General features: G+C 34.3%; 1 protein-coding gene across 1 annotated transcript in view; it reads left to right on the plus strand.

Moving 5' to 3' along the window:
* Positions 1-24,307, plus strand: part of ATRNL1 (attractin like 1) — a 751,710-nt gene that overhangs the window by 93,369 nt on the left and 634,034 nt on the right. Inside the window, exon 9 of the mRNA XM_070470251.1 lies at positions 6,835-7,018. Coding sequence (XP_070326352.1) covers positions 6,835-7,018 — 184 coding nt within the window. The remainder of the gene's footprint in view (positions 1-6,834; positions 7,019-24,307) is intronic.

Genomic DNA, 24,307 nt, shown 5'->3' on the forward strand with positions numbered 1-24,307 from the left:
CTTTACATATAGTGTCAGAAACTCAGAATAGTATTCCTGCATTTCCCTCTTTTTTCCCTTGTGCTTATATTATATCTCGTATGTTATGAAGAGCATAATACATTGTTACAGTTCTTAGTTTGGACAGTCAGTCATTTACTGGGAGGGAAAATGAGAAAGTGACACTTTGAGTATTTACTCATATATCAACCATTTCTTATACTCCTCATTCATCTATACAAATCCAGATTCTGTCTAGTTTCCAGTGTAATTTTTATTCAGTTTAAAGAACTTTTGGGGTTATTTTTTTATAGGGCAAGTCTTCAATGATATATCCTCTGTTCTTTTTTTTCCTTTGTCTAAAAAAGGTTTTACTCACTTTCACTTTTGGAAAATATTTTGTGGGATATAGATTTCTACTTTAATAGTTACTTTTTAGTACAGAATGCTGGGTGAATAGTTTTCCCCCCTTCTCATTAATTTAAAAGTGTAACTTCCTTGTCTTCCTCCTTCCTTGGTTTCTGCTGAGAGTCAACTAGCGTTCTTATTTTTGCTCTTCTGCTTGTTCATCTTTATCACTTCATGCTATTCCTTGACATGGGTTTATTTCTTTATTTTGTCCTATTTTATATCATTGATCTTCTTGGTTTTATGGATTTACAGATGTCATTAAATTTGAGATGCTGTTTTTTCCAACACTATTTTTGTTTGCCACTGGCATACTTCTGAAACTCCTATCATATTAGATTAGGCTACTTGATATTGTTATGCAGGTCCCTGATATTCTGTTAATTGTTTTTCATTGTTTCTGTTTGTGTGCTTCATTTTGAATAGTTTCTATTTTAGTATTTTAAATTTCACTGTTCTTTTTTCCCATAGTGTTTACTCTTGTGTTAATTCTATTCAACGTGTTTTTCATTTCCAGGGATTCTTTTTGAGCCTTTTTTTTAAATCTCATGTTCATATTTTCTCTAACACTATTGAACGTATTTGAGTGGATTTACAGTAGCTTTTGAAGCATTCTCTTCTTTTAATTCTATCTTCTTTGTTATTCCTGTGTCATGATTGATTTTTCTTGTTATGGATCATGTTTTCTTTGGCCTCTATGCTTGTTAATTTTTTAATGCATTTTGAATATTGTATGTTTTTACTCTGTTGACTGCTGGGAACTTTGCTGTATTCCTTTAAAGAATGACTTTGTACTAACATGGGGTTAAACTTCAAGTGTAAATATTTTGGGAGATTGCTTCTGAGGTCTGTTATAGTGGATCCAGAGTAACTTTTAGTTTATGGCTAATGTAATGCAGTATTTCATTCCTTTACATCCAATATTACATTTCCTTTTCAGGACTCTACCTAATGCCTCCTATAGTATGAGATCTATCTTCTGTGGCTGCTGGGAGCTCAGATTGTTCCCAGCCCTGTTTGAGATCCAGGCGTTGTTCAGTCTACTAGTTTCTGGTGGTTCTTTTCATGGCTTTAAGTAGTTTCCTCTTATGCACATGCAAATCAGTACTCAGCAAAAACTTGGAACATTCCTGCCGATCTCTTGAGCATACACTCTGTAGAAACCACATATCTGGTATTATTTCCTATGAGTTCTAGTTTGTAGGACTGTTCTTTTCAAATGCTGATCTTTGTTTTCTCAACCTGGTAAGATAACCAGAATCTGTTTGCAGTCAAATCCCCCTTTTTGCTCAGTGGTGAGAAATTTCTCCTCAGCATATGTTTGAGCAATCACAGGGCTCACCCTGTTTTTCTTTTCTTTAAAATGATAATTCTGTGCTGCTTGTTATCCAGTGTCATTTTTAATATTTTCTTCTGCTTTTTAAGTTGTTTATGCCAGGTTGTTAAATGCTATCTAAATATTTCCTTCATAGCCTGATAAAGAACTCCTGGTATATATAAGTCATTTTTGCTTTTTACTTTTGCAAAATTATTCTGTTGTTTCAGGTATTTATGTATTTATTGTCTCTCTCTTCCCTTTAATGAATCAGTGTTTCATTTTTAATAAATTGGGAATGTGGTAGAGCATATTACAGAACTAAAAACAAAATACATGCATATGCAAATAACATATCAATCTTAAATACTTTTTCTGAAATGACTGATATTTTGTTACTTTAAATGTTTATTGAGACAAAATGAAGCCTTGTACTATGTGCACTTTTCCAAGTGCAAAAATAATAAGAATAAAATGAGAATGTAATCATAATTAATTTTACATTTCAAGTTTATCACCTATATCTGAACAAAATTGTTTTCTTAATTTTTCATCTGAAACTACCATGTCCCTCTTTCTTATTTGAACTGCTGGTGACTAAACCTTAAGAGATTCTGCAGGAGTATTTAGTAACTCACTTTGATGTCAGACTTGTGTCATAGCTCTTACACTTTAGTTTTTTAAAATATTTAATGAGTAGTTGAGTGCAATAGTGTATTTCATGATGAACTTTCCGTTGCTAGTAGGGTGATATTTTTTTTCCATTTAAATTTTAGTTTGAGAAAATTGTAAATTCACATACACTTGTAAGAAGTAACAGAGTGATCCTGTATATTGTTTCTGCCATTTTCCTTGGTGGTAAACATCTTGCAAAAATATAGTACAGAATCACAACCTGGGTATTAACATTGATACAATCCACTGATGTTATTCAGATTTCTTCAGTTTCATTAGAACTCATTTGCATGTGAGTGTATGTAGCATGTGTAGATGTGTGTGTGTATTTAGTTCTGGGCAGTTTTATTGCATGTTGTCTCATGTATCTACCACTGTAGTGTCTGTCAACACAAGAATCCCTCACAGTATCTTTTTTAGACCATACCTACTTCCTTTATGGTTCAGTGGTAAAGAAACCTCCTGCAGCCCAGGAAACGTGGGTTTGATCCCTGGGTCGGGAAGATCCCCTGGAGAAGGAAATGGCGACCCACTCCAGTATTCTTGTCTGGAAAATCCCATGGACAGAGGAACCTGGTGGGCTGCAGTCCTTGGGGTTGCAAAGGAGTGAGATACAACTCAGTGACTAAACAACAACAACAGCAGCAACATCTCCCAAATACCCTTATTCCTTTCCCATCCCGTCCTAACCCTTGACAATCACCCATCTGTTCTTTATGTAATCTTGCAATTTTAAGAATGTCATAAATGGATCATTGAATTTAAGGTAACTTTGATATGTTAGTGCCTATTTTATATTTTATATATATATTATATATATATATATATTTATATATTATATATATATATATTTTATATAGTCTGCTATTTTATTATTTTTGTTTGTTTCCTGTTCTTGTGCCTCTGTTTCTCTTCACTTGTTTCTCATGGGTTAACTTAACAAGTTTTAGAATTCAGTCTTGATTTATTTATAGTGTTTGTGAGTGTATTTCTCTGTATAGTTTTCTTAGAGATTGCTTTGGGTATTAAAATATACATAAGTGACTTGTCTGTCTACTAGTATCAACATTTTACCACATCAAGTGAAACATGGAAACTTTGCTTTGGTTTACATCCCTCACTTTCCCCACTTCTAAATATCATTGTCGTGAGTGTCAGATGATGTTATAGTTTTTGTTTCCTTCATCATATATTATTTGTAAGCCTGAAAGAGGAGGAGAGTTTATTGTGTGTACTCACATATCTGCTTTATTTGTTGTTCTTTCCTGATGTTCCAATATTCTTTTATCATTTCATTTGTCTGAAGAATTTTCTTAAGCCATCGTTTAAGGAGAGGGCCACAGATTTCAAAGTCTTTTAGTTTAGTTTAGCTTTTGTTTTTTAACTAAAAAAAAATTTTTGGCTGTGCCACATGGCATGTGTGATCTTAGTTCCCTGACCAGGAATTCAGCCCACACCACCTGCAATGGAAACACTGAAGTGCTGAGTCTTAACTACTCAGATGCCAGGGAAGTCTGTATATTTATGTCTTATACACAATTTGGATGTTTTCAGCCACCATTTTTAAAAATAGCTCTTTCAGGTCTGTTCTCTTTTTTCTCTTCTTGTGGGATTCCAGTGGTACAAATGTCGGACCGATTGTTCTTGTCCCAAAGGTTTCTTAGACTGTTTTTTTCTTTCTTTTTTTTAGTTTATTTTCTCTGGTGTTCAGATTGGGTAAAGTTTACTGCTGTATCCTCAAGTCTACTGATTCTGTCCTCTGTCATCTCTACTGCTGAGTCTGTCCAGTTAACTCCTGTTTGTTCCTGTATTTTCCTTTCTTCCTTCCTTCCCTCCTCACTCCTTCCCTCCCTCTCTTCCTTCTTTCCTTCCTCACCTTTTTTTTTCTTTTTGCTGAGATTTGTTGTTTCAAGAGAACTTGTAGTTGCTTGTTGTAAGAGTTAGTGTCGCTTGACTGATCTGGTTGCCAACATGACAAGTTTTTTTTTTTTTTTTTTTTTAGTATCTTGGACATTTTGGCTTTTATATTGGGAGTCTTTGAGTCTTACTTAAATCTTCTATTTTAGCAGGTTAGTCACTCTGTTTAGGTTTAACATTAAGACCTTGTGGTGGGATCTCCTTTCCAATCTCAGGCCTTTAGGGAAAGTGGAACTCTTCCCCTGTCCACTTGTAAGCAGTGTTTGGTGAGTCCTTGCTGGTGCTTCTAGGGTTATCTGGGGCTATCCATGGGGGTTCCTCTTCAATTTGCGGGAGGAATAAGCCTACCTGAGTTGCTTTTTATTGCTGGGTTATGAGTTGAGAAATGCTGGGCTGACTAGCCTTCTTTTGTTGGGATGGAGGTAATGAGATATCTGATAGTCTTGGAGGCCCTAAGAATCAGCGTTCCTCCTTACACCTTTCATATTTCTCCTGTGGTTGTCTTTGGGACTGTTTACTGGTTAGTGGGAAGGAGAGGGAGAAATTAGTCTACACCAACTTTTAAACATTTGGTGTGTTAAGTTTTTTAACTCTAAATTTCCTTAGTTGTAAAGAAAGGATAGCAATAGTAAACTTTAAAAGGTTTCATATTATCAAATGAGCTAGTGAGATACTCCCTGAGACATAATGTATACTCTAGATAATGATGCTATAGCTGATTGCCAGGTTGCTTATCGCATCCTTGTTTTTAAGAACAAACTGAAACTCGAATGAGTCACAATGTAGGATTGTTTAAGTTATCATTAATACAATAGAATTTAGCTAATGAAAGTGAAAGCAATAAATGAGATGTGAAAAGATGCCCAGATGTTTTGTTAAGTGAAAATATAGTTGTAAAATGGCATTGTTTTTTGGTACAAATTTTATAGATATGTATGTACATGTAAGTCATATAAATTTTTCCTGTCTGTTGTAATACAATATTCAGAACTGTAATTTCAAAATAACCTGAACATAACCATTTGTGAAAAGTACCTCTAGATAGTGGGGTAGGGGAGAAGGTAACATTAACTGTTGCATTATATACCTCTTTATTGCCACAGTATTTTTTAGTAAGAAGTAGTTTTATCTTTTTTTATTAAAAGAGAATGTATAGAAGCATGAAAACTTGCAGTTTGGCTGTATATAAGCTTTAATAAGTGGTTGAAGAATATTAAAGGAATGCCCGTTAGTTACAAGAATACTCTGAAATTTCTTTAAATATGTATAGTTTTCTCTGCGTAAAATTGACTTTAACAAATCCTTTCTGATACTTCCTTTATGACTACTTTTATGATTGATGAAGTATCATATTCTTTACTACCTTAAAATTGGGTGAATGTAAAGAGTTTTTAAGCATCATCTTTATTTTCTGTTACTTGCTTTGAGTATTTCAATGAGCTGTCTAGGATGCCAAAGTTTAGGTGACAAAGTTAGAGGGAAGATGCAAGTGTGATATGATTGGATACTTAAAGACTAATAACAGATTTCTGTATGGTTGCTCTTTATAAATTCCTTTAAGGCCAAAAGATATGTATTTTTTCATTGGCATATTCTCAAAAGCATGCCTTGCATATGATTAGAACTTGTGTCAGTGAATTTGCTATAGAAACGAGAATCCCTTCTAGATGTATCAAGTAGAATGGGACTTAAAATAGGGAGTTAATTACAGTAGTACTAGAGACACCAAAATGAGGGAATTAGTCAGAAATCTGGAGCTGCTGCATACCCAGGCTGGAACTTGGGACCACGTTTGTAATTGAGCTGCTTACAGTAGACGCTGCTTCTGCCCCTGGGCAGGTGCCGTGCCTGCTTCTCTTGCTCTAAACCCACCGCTGCCAGTGGCCAGTAGCCCCCACCTGCTCCTGCGGCTCGAGAAGAAAGAAAGTAGAGTGTCTGTCTTCCGTTTGCCTTCTGTCCGCTCCCGAGTACTTTCATTACTTGAAACTGATGGTAACACAGCTGTCAAATGAGTCTTGGGAATTTAATTTTTAGGTTTTTATCAGTAACACAAAGGACTCTTAGACGGGGTAGTGAGACTCATAACCAAGAGAGAAAAGCATGTAGCTCAGTGCTAAAAATTGTGAAGACAAGAGTCTTATCTTTTTAGTCTTCATAATGTTGGTGACTAACTCAGCCTGTAACGTAACAATCTCTCATGAACTTTTACTAAATCTTTCTTTTTTCAGGGTTATTTACAGATACAGAAATATGTGTGAGAAAAAGGTTTAGTTTTTTCTTGCACATACAAAAAATGTGACATTTTCAATATTTCAAAGTTTAATTAAAATCTACAAAGAGACCAGTTTTACTCACCTTCGGTCTTTAGCACCCAACATAGTAACTAGCACGTATTTAATACTTTAAAAAAAATTAAATTATTATTAGATATACTTTACTCATAAAATGTGGTATTAGAATGAACTAGCTGGTAGTTTGGTGGTATGTTAGTTTTTTAAAAATACTATCTAAGTTCACATTTTATCTTCTTTCTCTTATAGCATCAAACACTTGGCTTGTTCCGGAAACTAAAGGAGCTATTGTTCAAGGGGGATATGGCCATACCAGTGTGTATGATGAAATAACAAAGTCCATTTATGTTCATGGAGGCTATAAAGCATTACCAGGCAACAAATATGGATTGGTAGATGACCTTTACAAGTATGAAGTTAACCCAAAGACTTGGTGAGTAGATTGGGTTGAAGTATGATGGGAAAATTGGGCACTGTTCTATTTTATATTTGTATAATAGTGGTGTTTATTAAATATTTTCAAGGAGGTATTCTTGACTTTTTTCCATCTTTTTTCAACTAATGATATTCTATTATGTAGCAAAGGCACTACATAATACATTTTCTGTGTAGCCATCTTTACAGTAAATGATTGACTTACTGTATTTTCCAGTCCTGTAGATAGTCTTGTTCTGTATAAATCACTCATAAGTGCTGATACTGTGTGCAGTTCAGAAGAGCAGTTTTCTTACCAATATATCTTTGACTTTTGACATTATCTGTACTGAGATTTGTTCATCTTTACAGTCATGTGTTATAGTCAGTTGTAAATTTTAAAAGCATTTCTTCAGTTTCATCGTCTAATTTCCTGTGAAATACAAAGCTGTGACATTAGGTAAATTTTCTTTTATTGTTGTTATAAATAATACCTCAATGTACATCTTGAACCAGTCATTTTACATAAGCAAGAGCTTCTCTAGGGTGTATATCTAAAAGTGAAATTGCTATATCTGAGGATGTTCACATCCTCATCTTTAGGACACATTTAGCAAGCCTAATTGCTTTTCGAGTCACTGTGGTAATGTACCACTTCCTCCAGCAGGGTATCAGTGTTCTTGTTTCTTCATAGTCCCACCAATCTTGATAATTATGAGGATATTTTCCTTTCGCCAGTGCAATGAATGTGAATGGTATTCTACTGATATTTTAATGTGCATATCCTGATTGATATAGTGAATAAGCATATTTTTATGTGTTCATTTGCACTTGTGTTTTCTGTTTAGTGAATTGCTTATTCACAGCCATAATTTTTTCTTTATGTTTAAAATATTAATTTTTCATTTATTGGTTTTTCTATGTATATGAGTTGTATTGACCAATATGCTATGTTTTATATAAAGTTTTTATTATATTTGGAAAAATTTCGGCAGTTACTTCTTTTTAAAAGTTTTTGTTGAAGTATAATTGATTTACAGTGGCGTGTTAGTTTTAAGTGTACAGCAAAGTGAAGCATATATTCACTCTTTTTTTAGATCCTTTTTGTTGTACTCATTTTCTTTTCTAAGATCTGAAAAGTGACCAGTTTTTTATTTTGAGATACTTAACATTCTTTTAAACTTAAATGAAATGAACTATATTTTTAAATGAAATACAGTTTTCCACTGAATTGTGATTTGTCCTGTCCCCTTCACTTTCACACATGTAATTTTTACTTTACTTGAAAAAAAAGAAAGAATTAAAGAAAATGAAGACTTTTCCTTTGAGTAGCTTTCCTAATTTACATTTTTTGTTTTTAGTTTAAATAAAATGCAGTATTATATTTTAGTAGATAGGCTACTTTGCTGAACTTTTAGAAAATGTGTATTTGGAGAAATTATTTTTCGGTGGTGAAGTTGATTGTTCTGGACTATAATTTTCACTTAGAAAATTTAGAAATTACCTCTTTTTAAGGCATGAGAGGACTGTAAAGGCAGTAAGAATATATTGGTCAAGATTTAGGAGAGGTAAATGACAAAGGAAGTATGACTGGCATTTTGTACAACTGTTGCTCTTGAGACAGTTGTGAATCCTAAAAACTTCCTGAGAAACTGGGCAGAACTTTTGTCAGTCAATATGGAGGACCAAATTGTATTTCTAGGTGGGCCAAGGAAGAGAGATCTTATTACATACTTACTGATGTACTCTGGTCCCTGAGGTTCTAAACCTAAGAGTGAGGATAAGTTTATCTTTGAAACATCATGATCTTTGATTGGATTATGGTGATCTGCCCATGGCCTAAATTGGTGACAGCAAAAGTAAATCCTCTCTTGAGTAAAATAGTATCATACAGAGGCTCTAATTAGTTCATTTACAATATTATGTTGCAGAACAAAAAATAATAAGTCTTAGAAAAAGAAAAGCCATGAAAAAAACCCAGCCATTTGAAATATACCAATAGGATAATGGTGGTTTCATAAAGAAACTATAAAATGATTAGGATTTTATGATCGAGGAAGTAAAGGTAGGAAAGTGTTGACAGACAACTGGAAACTTATACTAACTTGATTACTAAATAATCAAGTAGAAATTATAGAACTGGAAAATTGATTATTTACAAATTCTTTGGATATGTTTTACAGCAGGTTAGACATAGCTGAGGGGGAGGTTAGTGAAACAGAAGATGGGTCATATTGAAATGAAGAAAGACAAAGAATGAAAAATAAAACAGGGAAAGAAATATGAGGGACATGTGGAAATATTGTAACATGCATGTGATTGAAGCCCATGAGAGGATTGAGAAAATAATGTAGAGACTATTTGAAGTCTCAAATGCCTGAGAATTTTCAAAAGTGACAGAAGATGTCCACCTACAAGTTGAGGAAATTCCATGAGTGTGAAGGGGTGAGTACAAAGAAACATACACTTAGAAATATCATTGTAAAACTGATGAAAACCCAAATAGAGTGAGGAAAGCCACCAGCGGGGGAAGAGACATATTCTCTTTAAAGACTGACAACTGATATTTTTTTAACTGGAAAAATGGAATCTAGAAGACCGTGGTGTCTTCAAATGGCTGAAGGAAGATAATCATCTGTCCAAAATTACCCAGTGAAAAACCCTTAAAAAACCAAAACAAAGAATAGACTTTTCAGAAAAGCAAGAATTGAATTTGACAGTAGCAGATCTGCAATGCAGAAAGTACTGAATAAATAAAGAAAATTCTATTGAAGTAGAAGAAAAATAATCCTGGATGCTGGAGGGACTAGAGAAATGGGAAGGGTAAATCTAAGTGATTATTTATTGTGAAATAGTATAATGGTAATTATATAAAAGCCCTCTATGTCCAACAAGTGAATAGAAGGAAAAATGAGAAGACCACTTAATGCATTTGGAAGAAAACAAGAAAGGAATGGAAAGGGAGCAAAGTAAAATTGGGACAAATATAAAGGAAGATGGTTTCATGGTAATTGCTTCCCTGGTGGCTCAGAGACTTGGGTTCGATCCCTGGGTCAGGAAGATCCCCTGGAGAAGGAAATGGCAACCCACTCCAGTACTCTTGCCGGGAAAATTCCAAGGACAGAGGAGCCTGGTGGGCTACAGTCCATGGGGTTGCAGAGAGTCGGACACGACTGAGCTACTTCAAAGCTTTCACTTTCATAATGTTAATAGAGGCTTAAATATATCAAAATTTAAATGCTTATTAATAGCAGCACATAGGAAGAAGGGTAAATGTTGTTCAGTGTTTCTAAGGTCTTCGTATTATGTGGGAATTAATTAGAAAACTAATTTAAAGTGGACATAAATAGTTAAGAATTTATATTGTAATCATTAGGTAACAAAAAAACACTCTATGTTCAACAAGTGAATAGAGGGAAAAATAAGAAGACTACTTAATGCGCTTGGAAGAAAACAAGAAAGGAATGGAAAGGGAACAAAGTAAAATTGGGACAAATATAAAGGAAAGTGGTTTAATTAACTCCAAATATGTCATAATTGCACTAAAAGTGAGGAAGTAAAGATTCCAGTTACACTAAATGTAAGAGACTAAATATTCCAATCAAAAGCTAAAGATTTTTAGACTGGGTATAAAAATTGAAGCCTAGCCATATGCTTCTTAGAAAATATACACAAAGTATAAAGTTATTTAGAGCAATTGAAAGTAAAGGGTTAAAAAAAAAAAGAAAGTAAAGGGTTGAAGAAAGGTGCATATTATGCAATCATGCAACAAAAGAATGTTGGTATAATTATACTACTATCAGACAAATAAGAATTTAAGTCAGGCATATGCCTGAAAAATATAATAGTTCTGAATTTGAATGTACCTTATAACTCTATTTTAAGTAAAGCAAAACTGACAGAAAATGGGACAAATCAGTATGATGTTTTAAACCCAGTTATTTTGGTAACTGATAGTACTTAAAGACTAAAACCCAGTAAAGAAAGAAAAGATTTGAAAAGCTCAATTTATAATTTTGGGGTCTTTTGGTATATGAGCACGTATTATCTTATGACTGCAGAATATATGTTGTTCTTAAGTACGTAGGGAACATTTTTCTAAAATTTACTATATACTGGGTTTTAATGCAAGTCTAAAGAAATTTAAAAAGAGTGAAATCATACTAAGTAATTAACCACAGTGAAATAAATAAAAAGTAACTAGAAAAAAACTCCAGGATGTCTGTAATTAATAAACTCCTTAAAATTGGTTAACTAAATTATGCAGAAAATTAGAAAACATTTGTGCTGAATAATAGCACAAGATTGTGATGCTGCCAATGAAGACATTTATAACTTTAAATGCATTTTTTAGAAAATATTTTAAAAAGCCTGAAAATCAGTTGGTCCAAGCTTAACCTCAAGAAGTCAGAAAATAAGCAGCAGATTAATTTCAAAGGAAGAATAAAATGAATAAAGGTAGAGGAAAGACAATAGGAGATAGAGCACAAATTAGTGTGAAATAGAAAACAAACATGTGATAGAGATATAGCCACCAAAAATCAGCAAAGGTGGGTGGTTGTGGAGATAGATCCCCACCCAGATTTAGAAACAGAGATCACAGTTGGCTTTCTATATGTGTGGGTTCAACCAATCATGGATTGAAGTCATTAAAAAAAAGTTCAAAAAAGCAAACAGAGCTTGAATTTGTCACACACCAGCAGCTACTTGCATAGCATTTACATTGTGTTTACAGCAGTTTACATGGTGTTTACACTGTATTAGGTGTTATAAGTAATCTAGAAATGACTTAGATTATACAGGAGGATGTGTATAGGTTATATGCCAGTTTATGTAAGGGTCTTGAGCATCTGTGGGTTTTAGTATTGGCGAGGCTTCTGGAACCAATTTCCCACAGATACTGAGGGATGGCTGTGTGCTCAAATAACCAATTTTCAGAATGAAAATGGACATTATGGACATTATAGACATTAAATGATAATAAATGAACATGTTAAGCAACTGTATGAGAGTAACTTTTAAAAAATTAAATAAGCCATGTCAAATATCTAGAAAAATGAAACAGTAGAATTGACGCATGAAGAGACAGAAAATTGGAATAATCTTATAACAAAGAAATAGAGTCTATGCTTGAAATCCTCTTCCCTTAAAGAAACAAACACAAAGCAAGACAAAATAAAACCCAAAACTCTCCAGGCTCAGATAACTTTATTCATGATTGTGCCCAGACATTTAAGAAGTATGTATTTAAGTAATAACACCAGTCATTCACAAACTTTCAGAGAACAGAAATAATTATTTTGCAATTTTATGGGGTAGCAAAACCTTGAGACAAAAATATGAAAAAGATATTACAGCTAAGGAAATTATAGTGTTATCGTTTTCATTAAAATAGATACAAAAATCAGATGAATCCAGCAATTTATGGAAAAAAATAATACATTATTTGGGTTCACTTTAAGAATAAAAGATTAGATAAAGTTTCATAAAAGAATAATTAACACATTAAAAGAATAAAGAAATAAAGGCATGTATTTTTCTCAAACAATGTATAGGATGTTTAGATAAAATTTAACTTCTCTTCATGAAAAACCTCTAATGCAGTAGGAATAGAAGTAAACTATTCATGTAGTAAAAGAAAAACTTTATTGCAAACATTAGAGTGTAATGTTGAAAAATTTCCCTTTAAAGTTAGGAATGAATAAGAGTGGCTACTATCACTGTTTCTATTCACCACTGTATTGGAATATCCACACATTGCAATAATACAATTAAAGTAAAAGGGAATAACAAAATATAAAAGATACATGGGTAATAGCTTGCTTGATATAAGGTCAATATAAGGAAAGTATAATTCTATATACCAGGAACAATTGGAAAATGATAATTTAAAATTAATATAAGATCAGGATGTCAAAAACCTGATAAGTTAATGTCATGACATATATGCAGGATCTTTACATAAAAAACTCAAAAACCTTGTGAGAAATTGAAGACCTAAGTAAATGGAAGATACAGGGTTGGCCAAAAAGTTCATTTGGGCTTTTCCATAGGATGCTACAGAAAAACCCCAGTGAACTTTTTGGTCAACCCAATGTATTATGATAATTAATTGAAATACTCAGTATTGTAGAGATATCTATTCTGTCCTAATTGATCTTTAGATTTAATGTAATCCCAAAACATAATTGCAGAAAGTAATATTTTCTTTTAGAAATCGACATGCATATTTTAAAATTTATATGAAAATTCAAAGGATCAATCATAGCTAAAACTAGCTTTTAGAAGAACAAAGCTGAAAGTCTTCTCCACACATCCACCTAAACAGTTATAATTTATAAGGTTGTTTATCCAAGTGTGTATAACTTGGTAGAAGCATTCTGAAAAACCTGTTGACAGTTTCTGCTAGGTTTGAATACATTCATACACATGTGTGATATATGTATCCTATGAAATAGTTTTCTAGCTATATATTCAACAAATGCATTATGCATGCAAATATAGTATACTACTATATACCATACTATATATTATATACTATAGTATATATATATATATTTATAGTATGGTACATATAGTATATTTATAGTATGGTATATAGCATATACCATACTATAAATATATGGTATATAGTATGTACTATAGTATATTTATATATACTATAAATATAGTGGGCTTCCCTGGTGGCTCAGAGCATAAAGAGTCCGCCTGCGATATGGGAGACCTGGGTTTGATCCCTGAGTTGGGAAGATCCCCTTGGAGAAGGGAACGGCTACCCACTCCAGTATTCTGGCCTGGAAAATTCCATGGACAGAGGAGCCTGGCAGACTGCAGTTCACGGGCTTGCATACAGTTGGACACAACTGACTTATCCTCACTTTTTCATAAATGCAATATATATAAATATAAATATAGTATACAAATATACTGTATTTCAGACACTCATTTTGCAGAGAAATTGTCAAGGATAAACAGCACCAATAACACGTTCATCAGTATTTAGTAGAATTCTATGAATTAACTAATAACATATTTGTGAAATTGTCTTGTATCACTTTTCCAAAACCTCTGACAGGTACCTTTTTAGAGGAATCACAAAATCTTGACAGTTCAATAAAGTAGCTTTGAATTGTTGCTGTTGAGTCGCTTAGTGTGTCTGACTCTTCCTGACCCTATGGACTGCAGCCTGCCAAACTTCCCTTTCCATTATGGTCTCCCAGAGTTTTCTCAAACTCATGTCCATTGAGTCAGCTTCGAATACTCTAATGTAAAAATAGCTCTCATTATATCAAATTTAAGAAGCTATAGGAAAGCATTTCATGTAACCAGATTAACATCATTATGAAAACATATTTCAAGCATATGTGATTTCAGAGATTTTTTTGAGAGTTTAATATAGTACCACAGAAGCATTATTGAAAACATCCTGTATTTGTAGAAATTCTCATTTTTAAAAAATGATTCCTTTTGTATTTTAGGATGTTTTATTCATTGGTATTATCCTTTGCTAAGAGACTTTAAATTTGCTGTAATGATTTTGGGTACCAGGGCCATTAGGGTCTCCATTTCCTAGCCTCATTAAATGAGATGTCTCATAATGTTTTTTGCATGTACATGTTTGTAGAACTTGTAGCAGGAGCTCACATCTTCATTTTTCTTCTGTGTCAAGGCTTTTCTGTAATAGTAGAAACCTCAGATTTTTTTGTCCTGTTGTTGAAATTGTTTTCTCTATTATTGTGTTCCTTTAAAACACAATGATAAAAGCACAGTATGTTTTAACACATAAGGGACATACAAAACATTATCATTTACAACTTAGAGCTGGAATTATAAATTTGGGTTTTTCTTTCCAATTTTTTCAACTTAAAAAAAGATTTCAACTATACTTAGAAATACTAAAAAAGTAGTGTGTCTTCTGTTTCCTCATGATTATATTCAGAGTTTGCATTTTGGCAGAACAGTAAAATGTGTTCTCCTATGACTTTTTTTTGAAAAAATAATAGTCTTGTGCCATAAAAGTCTCCATTTTAACCTTTTAAAGTTTATAATTCAGTGGTTTTTGTTTATTGATAATGTTATGCTGCCATCACTAATCTCAGAATATTTCCTTCTCCCCTAAAAGAACTGTACATTCCTCTACCCTTTCTCTCCATCTCTTGGAAACCACTAATCGAGTTTCTGTCTCTATAGTTTTATCTATTCTCAGTATTTCATGTAAATGAAATGCACAGTATGTGTGACCTTTTGCATCTGGCTTCTTTCACTTAGGATAATTTTTTCAGGGTTCGTCCATGCTATAGTATGTTTCTGCGCTTGATTCTTTGTAATGGCTGGATAATATTCCATTGTATGAATATACCACATATTGTTAATGCACTCATCAGTTGATAGACAGTTGTTGGGTTGTTTTCACTTTGGGCTACTGTGAATGAGGCTGCTGTGAACATTCTGTAGAGTTTAACTTTATATTTTGGTTAAAGTAATGGTTAAAGTGTTTTCAGGTTTCGCCTCTGTAAAGATACAATTTTTCTTTTTTAAATAATAACCTTGTGGGGGATACTTTCAGCTTATGTAAACATAGTTTCTCATTAAATTTTTTTAAGAAATTACTTTTAACTGAAAGGTAATTGCTTTACAATATTGTGTTGGCTTCTGCCTTACATCAGCATGAATCAGCCGTAGGTAGATATGTGTGCCCGCCCTCTTGAACCTCCCTCCCACCTCCCACTCCATTTTAGTCCTCGAGGTTGCCCGTGCTTTAGCTCTCTGAGACAGAGCAAATTCCCGTTGGCTAGCTATTTTACGGGTGGTAATTGCATATGTTTCCATGCAGCTGTCTCCATTCATCCCACTTTCTCCCTCCCTCATCTCCATAAGTCTCTTCTCCCTGTCAGCATCTCCAGTGCTGCCCTGCAGATAGGTTCATCAGTAGCACTTTCAGACTCCATATATTTTACACTAGTTTTAGCATCCATTAATAATTCTTGAGAGAAACAGTTATTACTATGATGATTACCATATGGTGGTTTGCTAATGTTTTTCCATATAAATATCTCAAGTTGTATGTTCACTTATATCAGTATGAATTGATAGATTTTTATTTTATTCAATGTTTTATAATCTATTACTATTCTTTCTTTTGGTGCCCAAAGTGTCCCAGATTTGGTCACTGTGAACTTTTTCAGTAAGTGTTCTGTGTTCTTTAGACACGTCCCCAGTCATTCTTGGGTCTTCCTATACTGTTTGGCACAGGCATCAAATAAATAAAATTCTTTTACATCTTATAGTTTCCCTGCCTGAGTAAATCATTTGCTTCCTCAAGGAACCTCGATTGCATCTAGTACATAATTGCATTTAAAAACAAGATTAGGGGACTAGGTATGTTTATTACTTTTTTTATGTGTTTACAGACCCTCCCAGAAGATAGAGCCAGAAGATTTACAAACATACATCTATATCTATTTATAGAAATGTGTGTATATCTTTATTACTGTATATCTGTCTGTCCAAGCTGCATAATAATGTAATACAACATTATAGGATTTATTTTAGACTTCCTCTCCTTAGTATTTGTAAATTCCAAATCCCCTTTTAAAGTGAGAAATCCAGATCCCATTTTACAATTCATGTATTTTAAAAAATTTATCTGCTTATTAGGTACTGGAGGTTGGTTTCTATATTGTATTAAATAAAGGTATCATATCTGGGAAAGCAGCTGCAATTTTTATCACCATAACTTTATTTTCTTGTTATCTTTTGATTAATAGGCTTAATTTTTTTTACAACAGTTTTAGGTTTAAAGAAAAATGAGCAAAAGGTAGGGAGCAAGCATTCCCAAATAACCCCATATGTTCCCCATCCCTGGTCTTTTATTAACATTTTGCATTAGTGTGGTATGTTTGTTACAATTGATGTCAATGTTGATACATTATTATTAACTAAAGTCCATAGTTTACATTAGGATTTACTTTCGTGTTACAGGCCTAGTGGGTTTACACCATGTATAATGACATGTTCCACTGCTACTGTATCATACAGAATAGTTGCCCTTGAAATCATTTGTGCTCACCTCCTGCTCTCCCTGCCCAACCCCTGGCAACTGTTGATATTTTTGCTGTCTCCATTGCTTTGCCTTTTCCAGAATGTTATATAGTTGGAATCATACAGTATATATCCTTTTTTAGATTGGCTTCTTTCTCTTGGCAATATGCTTTTATGGTTCCTTGAAGTCTCTTCATGGCTTAATAGCCTGTTTTATCACTGAATAATATTCTGTTGTATGGATGAGGTACAGTTGTTTATCCATTCACCCACTGAAGGACATCTTGGTTATTTCCAAGTTTTGACAATTATTAATAAAGCTGTTATAAACATTTTATGCATCAACATAAATTTTCAACCAATGAGCACAGTTGTTGGAATGTGTGGTAAGTGTGTTTCGTTTTGTATGAGCGTGTTTAGTTCTGTAAGAGTGATTGTACAATTTTTCATTCCTACCAGCCATGAATGGTGCTCTGCATCCTTGCTAGTGTTTGGTGTTAGTGTTTTGAATTTTAGCCATTCTAATAGGTAGTGGTGAGTCATTGTTTTAATTTGTAATTCACTAATGCCCTATGATGTTGAGGATTTATTCATATACTTATTTTGCCATCTTTATGTCTTCTTTGGAAAGCTGTATTTTCAGATCTTCTGCCAATTTTTAATTGAGTTGTTTTCTAATTATCTAGTTTTAAGGGTTCTTTGTATGTTTTAGATTCAGGTCCTTTATCAGATATTTGTTGTAAGTGTTTTCTCCATGTCTGTGGCTAAATGTTTCATTCTCTGAATGATGTCTTTCACAGAACTTAAGTTTTTAATTTTAATGAAGTCAAACAGCATTTTTCTTTTATAAATTGTTCTTTTGTTGCTGTATCTAAAAAGTCAGCAAACTCACGACCACCCTGTGGTTGTCCTATGTTATCTTCTAGGAGTTTTATAGTTTTGTATTTTAAATTTAGCCTTATGATTCATCTTGTGTTAATCTTTGTAAAATGTATAAGATCTGTCAAGCTTTCTTTTCTTTTTTTTTTCTTTTTTGCATTTGGATGTCCTGTTGTTTCAGCACCATTTATTGATATGACTGTCTTTCTCTGTTGAGTTGTTTTTGTTCTTTTGTTAGAAGCTAGTTGACTATTCAGTTCAGTTCAGTCACTCAGTCTTGTCTGACTCTTTGAGGCCCCATGAACTGCAGCACGCCAGGCCTCCCTGTCTATCACCAACTGCTGGAGTCTACCCAAACCCATGTCCATTGAGTTGGTGATGCCATCCAACCATCTCATCCTCTGTTGTCCCCTTCTCCTCCTTCCCTCAATCTTTCCCAGCATCAGTGTCTTTTCAAATGAGTCAGCTCTTCCGCATCAGGTGGCCAAAGGATTGGAGTTTCAGCTTCAACATCAGTCCTTCCAATGAACATCCAGGACTGATCTCCCTTAGGATGGACTGGTTGGATCTCCTCGCAGTCCTAGGGACTCTCAAGAGTCTTCTCCAACACCATAGTTCAAAAGCATCAATTCTTCAGCACTCAGCTTTCTTTATAGTCCAACTCTCACATCCATACATGACTACTGGAAAAACCATAGCCTTGACTAGACGAACCTTTGTGGACAAAGTAATGTCTCTGCTTTTTAATAGGCTGTCTAAGTTGATCATAACTTTCCTTCCAAGGAGCAAGCATCTTTTAATTTCATGGCTGCAATCACCATCTGCAGTGATTTTAGAGCCCAGAAAAATAAAGTCAGCCACTGTTTCCACTGTTTCCCCATCTATTTGCCATGAAGTGATGGGACCAGATGCCATAATCTTAGTTTTCTGAATGTTGAGCTTTAAGCCAACTTTTTTACTGTCCTCTTTCACTTTCATCAAGAGGCTTTTTAGTTCTTCTTCACTTTCTGCCATAAGGGTGGTGTCATTCGCATATCTGAGGTTATTGATATTTCTCATGGCAATCTTGATTCCAGCTTGTGCTTCCTCCAGCCCAGCGTTCTTCATGATGTACTCTGCATGTAAGTTAAATAAGCTGGGTGACAATATACAGCCTTGACATACTCCTTTTCCTATTTGGAACCAGTCTGTTGTTCCATGTCCAGTTCTAACTGTTGCTTCCTGATCTGCCTATAGGTTTCTCAAGAGGCAGGTCAGGTGGTCTGGTATTCCCATCTCCTTCAGAATTTTCCACAGTTTATTGTGATCCACACAGTCAAAGGCTTTGGCATAATCAATAAAGTTGACTATATGTGGGTCTGTTTTCTGGGTTCACTGTTCTGTTCCATTGATCTGTGTGTCTGTTCTTTCCCTAGTACGATGCTGTTTTGGTTGTTGTATCTCTATGGTAAGTCTTAAGTCAAGTAATGTCAGTTTTCTGAGTTTGATCTTCTCTCACAATATTGTAATGACTATTCTTTCTAGAATTTTGACTGGGATTGCAGTGAATATGTAGACTAAGCTGGCAAGAAGTGATGTCTTGATAATAGTAAATCTTCCTGTCCATATATATGGACTATCCCTTTATTTACTTCTTTGATTTCTTTCATCAGAGTTTTGTAATTTTCCTAATATAGATCTTATTCACATTTTATTAGATTTATACCTGTTTCAGTTTGTGCGGTTGGTATATAAATGGTGGTATGTCTTTATTTCAAGTATCCATTGTTTATTGTTGGTATGTGAGAAAGCGACTGACTTTCATATATTAACCTTGTATTCTGAAACTTCCCTGTAATTACTTGTTAGTTCCAGGAGTTTTCAAATGGTTGTTGTTGATTGTTTGCTATTTTGTACATAGATGATCATGTTGTGTGTAGAAAAAAGGACAGTTTTATTTGTTCCTTCCCGTTTTGTAAATCATTTATTCCCTTTTCTTTCTTTTGGCTTATTGCACTAATTAGGACTTTAAGTAAAATGTTGAATAGGAGTAGTACAGAGTATATCTCGTTTTTTTTCTTAGAAGGAAAGCATATGTTTTCTTGCCATTAAGCATAAATTTTGGTTAATTTTTTTTATCAAGATGACGAAATTCTCCTCTATTCCTAGAGTTATTATTCTTAGAGTTGTTAGAGTACTTTATATGTTCTAGATATCAATTCTTTATCAGATACATGATTTACAAATAATTTCTTCCTCCACGCTGTATGTTATTTTTCATGTTATTTTTAGTTTCCTTTGAAGCTCAAGATCTTTTAATTTTTAAGGCCGTTTTATCTGTTATACATTTTGTCACACTTGTGGTGTCATGTTAAGCATCCATTGTCTATTGTAAGGCAAGGAATATTTGCTTCTATAGTTTCTTCTAGGAGTTTTATCCCTTGCAGCTCTTAAATTTAGGCCTTTTATTCAATTTTTAGTTGATTTTTGTATATATTGTAAGGGAATGGTTCAGTTTCTTTCTTTTTGATATCCAGTGGCCCTAGCATCATTTGTTGAAAAGAGTATTCTTTCCTTTCTTTGAATTGACTGTTTTGGGCCTTGAATTTCCACATGAATCATAGGGTTGTTTTTATTGTTCAGTTGCTACGTGTGATCTCAGGACCGAAGGCTCCTCTATACTTTACTATCTCCCGGAGTTTGCTCAAATTAGTGCCCATCAAGTTGGTGATGCCATCCAACCATCTCATTCTCTGTTGTCCCCTTTTCCTCCTGCCCTCAATCTTTCCTAGCATCAGAGTCTTTTCCAATGAGTCCGCTGTTTGCATCATGTGGCCAAAGTATTGGAGCTTCAGCTTCAGCAGTCCTAGCAGTGAATATTCAGGATTGATTTCCTTTAGGATAGACTGGTTTGATTTCCTTGCAGTCCCAGGGTCTCTCAAGAGTCTTTTCCAGCATCACAGTTCAAAAGAAAAAATTCTTTGGTGCTTAGCCTTCTTTATGGTCCAACTTTCAAATCTGTATGTGGCTACTGGAAGAACTATAGCTTTGCTTATATGGACCTTTGTTGGCAAAGCAATGGTTCTGCTTTTTACTATGCCATCTATGTTTGTCATAGCTTTACTTCCAAGGAGTTTGTCAGTTAAAAAACATCCAACTGGGATTTTATAGAGGAAGTTGAATCTGTAGATCAATTTGGAGAGTATGACCATCTTAACAATATTTTGTTTTCCAATCTAGGTAAAAAGGTATCTTTTCAGTTTTTCAGGTTGTCTTTAATTTCTCTCCTCAATATTTTCTTGTCTTCCTGATATAAATTGTATGTGTTTCATTAAATTTATTTCTAAATGCTTTATTGTTTTGATCCTATTGAAAATTGAATTATTAGTTTTATCTTAACATTTTTCATTTCTTGTAATACAAGTACAATTTATTTTTTGCATATTATTCTTTTACTCCCAAACTTGCTAAACTGATTTATTAGCTATAGCAGTTTTTTATAGGTTTATTTGAATTTCTATATGCAAGATCATGTCATTTACGAGTAGAGTTTTACTTCTTCCTTTCCAATCTAGATGCATTTTATTTTCTTGCCCATTTTCCTTTCTATAATCTGAAATACAAAGTTGAATAGAAGTGACGAGTAAAATTCCTGCTTATTCCTGATCTTAGAGGGAGAACATTTTATCTTTCACCTGTAAGTATGATGTTAGCTGTGTTTTTTGCCTGTTAGTTTTGTAGATATCCTTTGTATTAGGCTGCTGTAACAAATTACCACAAACTATGTAGCTTAAAACAATGAAACAATATTCTGTCACAGGTCTGGAGGCCAGGAATGCAAAATCAGTCTAACCATGGCCATGCCTCCTCCAGAAGTGCTGGGAAAAGGCCTTTCTTTGCCTCTTCTAGCTTTGCCTGTTAGTGTTCCTGAAGTTGTGGTTGCATCACTCCAGTTGCTGCCATTGTTACATTCTTGTTTTTGTTCTTGTTCAGTTGCCCAGTTGTGTCTGGCTCTTTGTGACTCCATGGACTGCAGCGTGCCAGGCCTTCCTGCCCCTCACCATCTCCCGAAGTTGCCCAAGTTTGTGTCCATTGCATCGATGATGCCATCCACCCATCTCATCTTCTGATGCCCCCTTCTCCTTCTGCCCTCAGTCTTTCCCAGCATCAGGGACTTTTCCAGTGAGTCAACTGTTTGCATCAGATGACCAAAATACTGGAGTTTCAGCTTCAGCATCTGTCCTTCCAGTGAATATTCAGGGTTGATTTCCCTTAAGATTGACTGGTTTGATCTCCTTGCTGTCCAAGGGACTTTCAGGAGTCTTCCCCAGCACCACAGTTTGAAGGTATCAATTCTTTGGCATTCTGCCTTATTTATGGTCCAGCTCTCACAACCATGCATGACCACTGGGAATATCATAGCCTTGACTATAGGGACCTTTGTTGACAGAGTAATGTTTCTGCTTTTCACCACACTGTCTAGGTTTGTCATAAGAGCTTCCTGCCAAGAAGCACTCGTCTTCTGATTTCATGGCTGCAGTCACCATCTGCAGTGATCTTAGATTCCAAGAAGAGGAAATCTGTCACTGCTTCCACCTTTTCCCTGTCTATTTCCCATGAAGTAATGGGACTGGATGCCATGATCTTAGTTTTTTAAATATTTAGTGTTAGGCTGCTTACCTTACCTCTTCCTCTCTTCTGTGTGTCTCTTAAATGGACACTTGTCATTGGATTAAGTCAACTGGATAATCCAGGATGAGTTCCTCATCTTTAAATCCTTAATTTAATTGTATCTGAAAAAAATACTTTTTCCAAATGAGATAACATTCCCAGGTTCTGCAGAGTAGGACATGGATACAACTCTTGGGGATGGGCACCATTCAGTTATAACAGGTTGAGGAATTTACCTTCTATCTCTCTTTTGTTGGGTGTTTTGTTTTTTTTTTTTAATCAGGAAAGGGTGTTGGAATTTTTCAAGGCTTTTGCTGTATCTATTGGAGATATATATATATATTCAGAAGTGGAATTGGTTGATCACATGTCAGCTCTTGGTAGTTCAGTTTTTATTTTTATTTTTTTCAGGAATGTCCATACTGTTTTCCAAATTGACTATACCAGTTTCCATTCCCATCAGTAGTACTTCCACATCTTTTATTCACATCCTTGCCAACACTTAGCTTTTTAAGCTTGTTAATTGTTTTAAATTAAAATATAGTTGACATGTAACATTATATTAGTTTTAGGTGTACAACTTAGTGAATTGATGCGTTTGTGTTGTAAAATGATTACAACAGTAAGTTTGGTTAACTTACACATACAGTTATGAATTTTTTTTCTTGTGATGAGAACTTTTAAATTCTTAGCAACTTTCTAATATAATAAAGTATTTTTAACCACAATCACCATGCTGAGTATTATATTCTAGGGGTTATTTGTCTTATAACTGGAGAATTATGCCCTTTGACCACCTTTACTCATTTCACCTGCCTTTTACCACCTGCCTTTTGTGCCTACCAATCTACCCTCCATATCTATAAATTCATTAAAAGATTTTTTTAGATTCCACATATGAGTGAGATCATAATGTATCTGCCTTTCTCTGTCTGACTTATTTCCCTTAGTGTAATGCCCTCAAGGTCCATCTATGTTGTTGCAAAATGGCAAGATCTCCTTTTTTCTGGCTGTATAATATTTCTCTAGCTTTTTCTGGTCAGCAGTTTCTGGGTACTTAGGTTGTGTCCATGCCTTAATTATTATAAATAATGCCCCAGTGAGTATGGGGGTGCAGATATCTTTTTGAAGTAGTTATTTTATTTCATTTGGATAAATAGGGTAGAATTGGTGGATAATTTGGTAGTTCTATTTTTTGAGAAACTTCCATACTGTTTTCTACAGTGATGGAACCAATTTATAGTCCCATCAACAGTGCACAGGTGTTCCCTTTTCTCCACATCCTCACCAACACTTGTTATTTTCTGTTTTTTTGACAATACCATTCCAACAAGTATGTGTGTGTGTGAGGTGATATCTCATTGTGGTTTTCATTTGCCTTTCCTTGTTGAGTGATTTTCATGTATCTGTTGATTCTTCGTATGTCTTCTTTGGAAAAATGTCTGTGCAGATCCTCTGCTCATTTTTAATTATTCTTTTTTTTTTTCTATTGAGTTATGTGAGTTTTTATACATTTTAGAGATTGCATTTTCTCAACTCCACAAAGGCAGGCCTGCTACGGAGAACCTGGTATTTATTTTCTCCAGGGCGTTGCCTGAAGTGTGCAAGTGCCTAAAGTGTTCAAGGTATGCACATTTTGCCACTCAATAGAGTGGAGCCAATTATACATGTGTGCTTGTGCAAGACCTGTAGAAACTCAAGGGTACTGTCTGCAGGGGTGTGTTTGGGGTATTGGCTA

Source organism: Odocoileus virginianus, chromosome 7, assembly GCF_023699985.2.
Source record: "Odocoileus virginianus isolate 20LAN1187 ecotype Illinois chromosome 7, Ovbor_1.2, whole genome shotgun sequence".
Classification (NCBI taxonomy): Eukaryota; Metazoa; Chordata; class Mammalia; order Artiodactyla; family Cervidae; genus Odocoileus; species Odocoileus virginianus.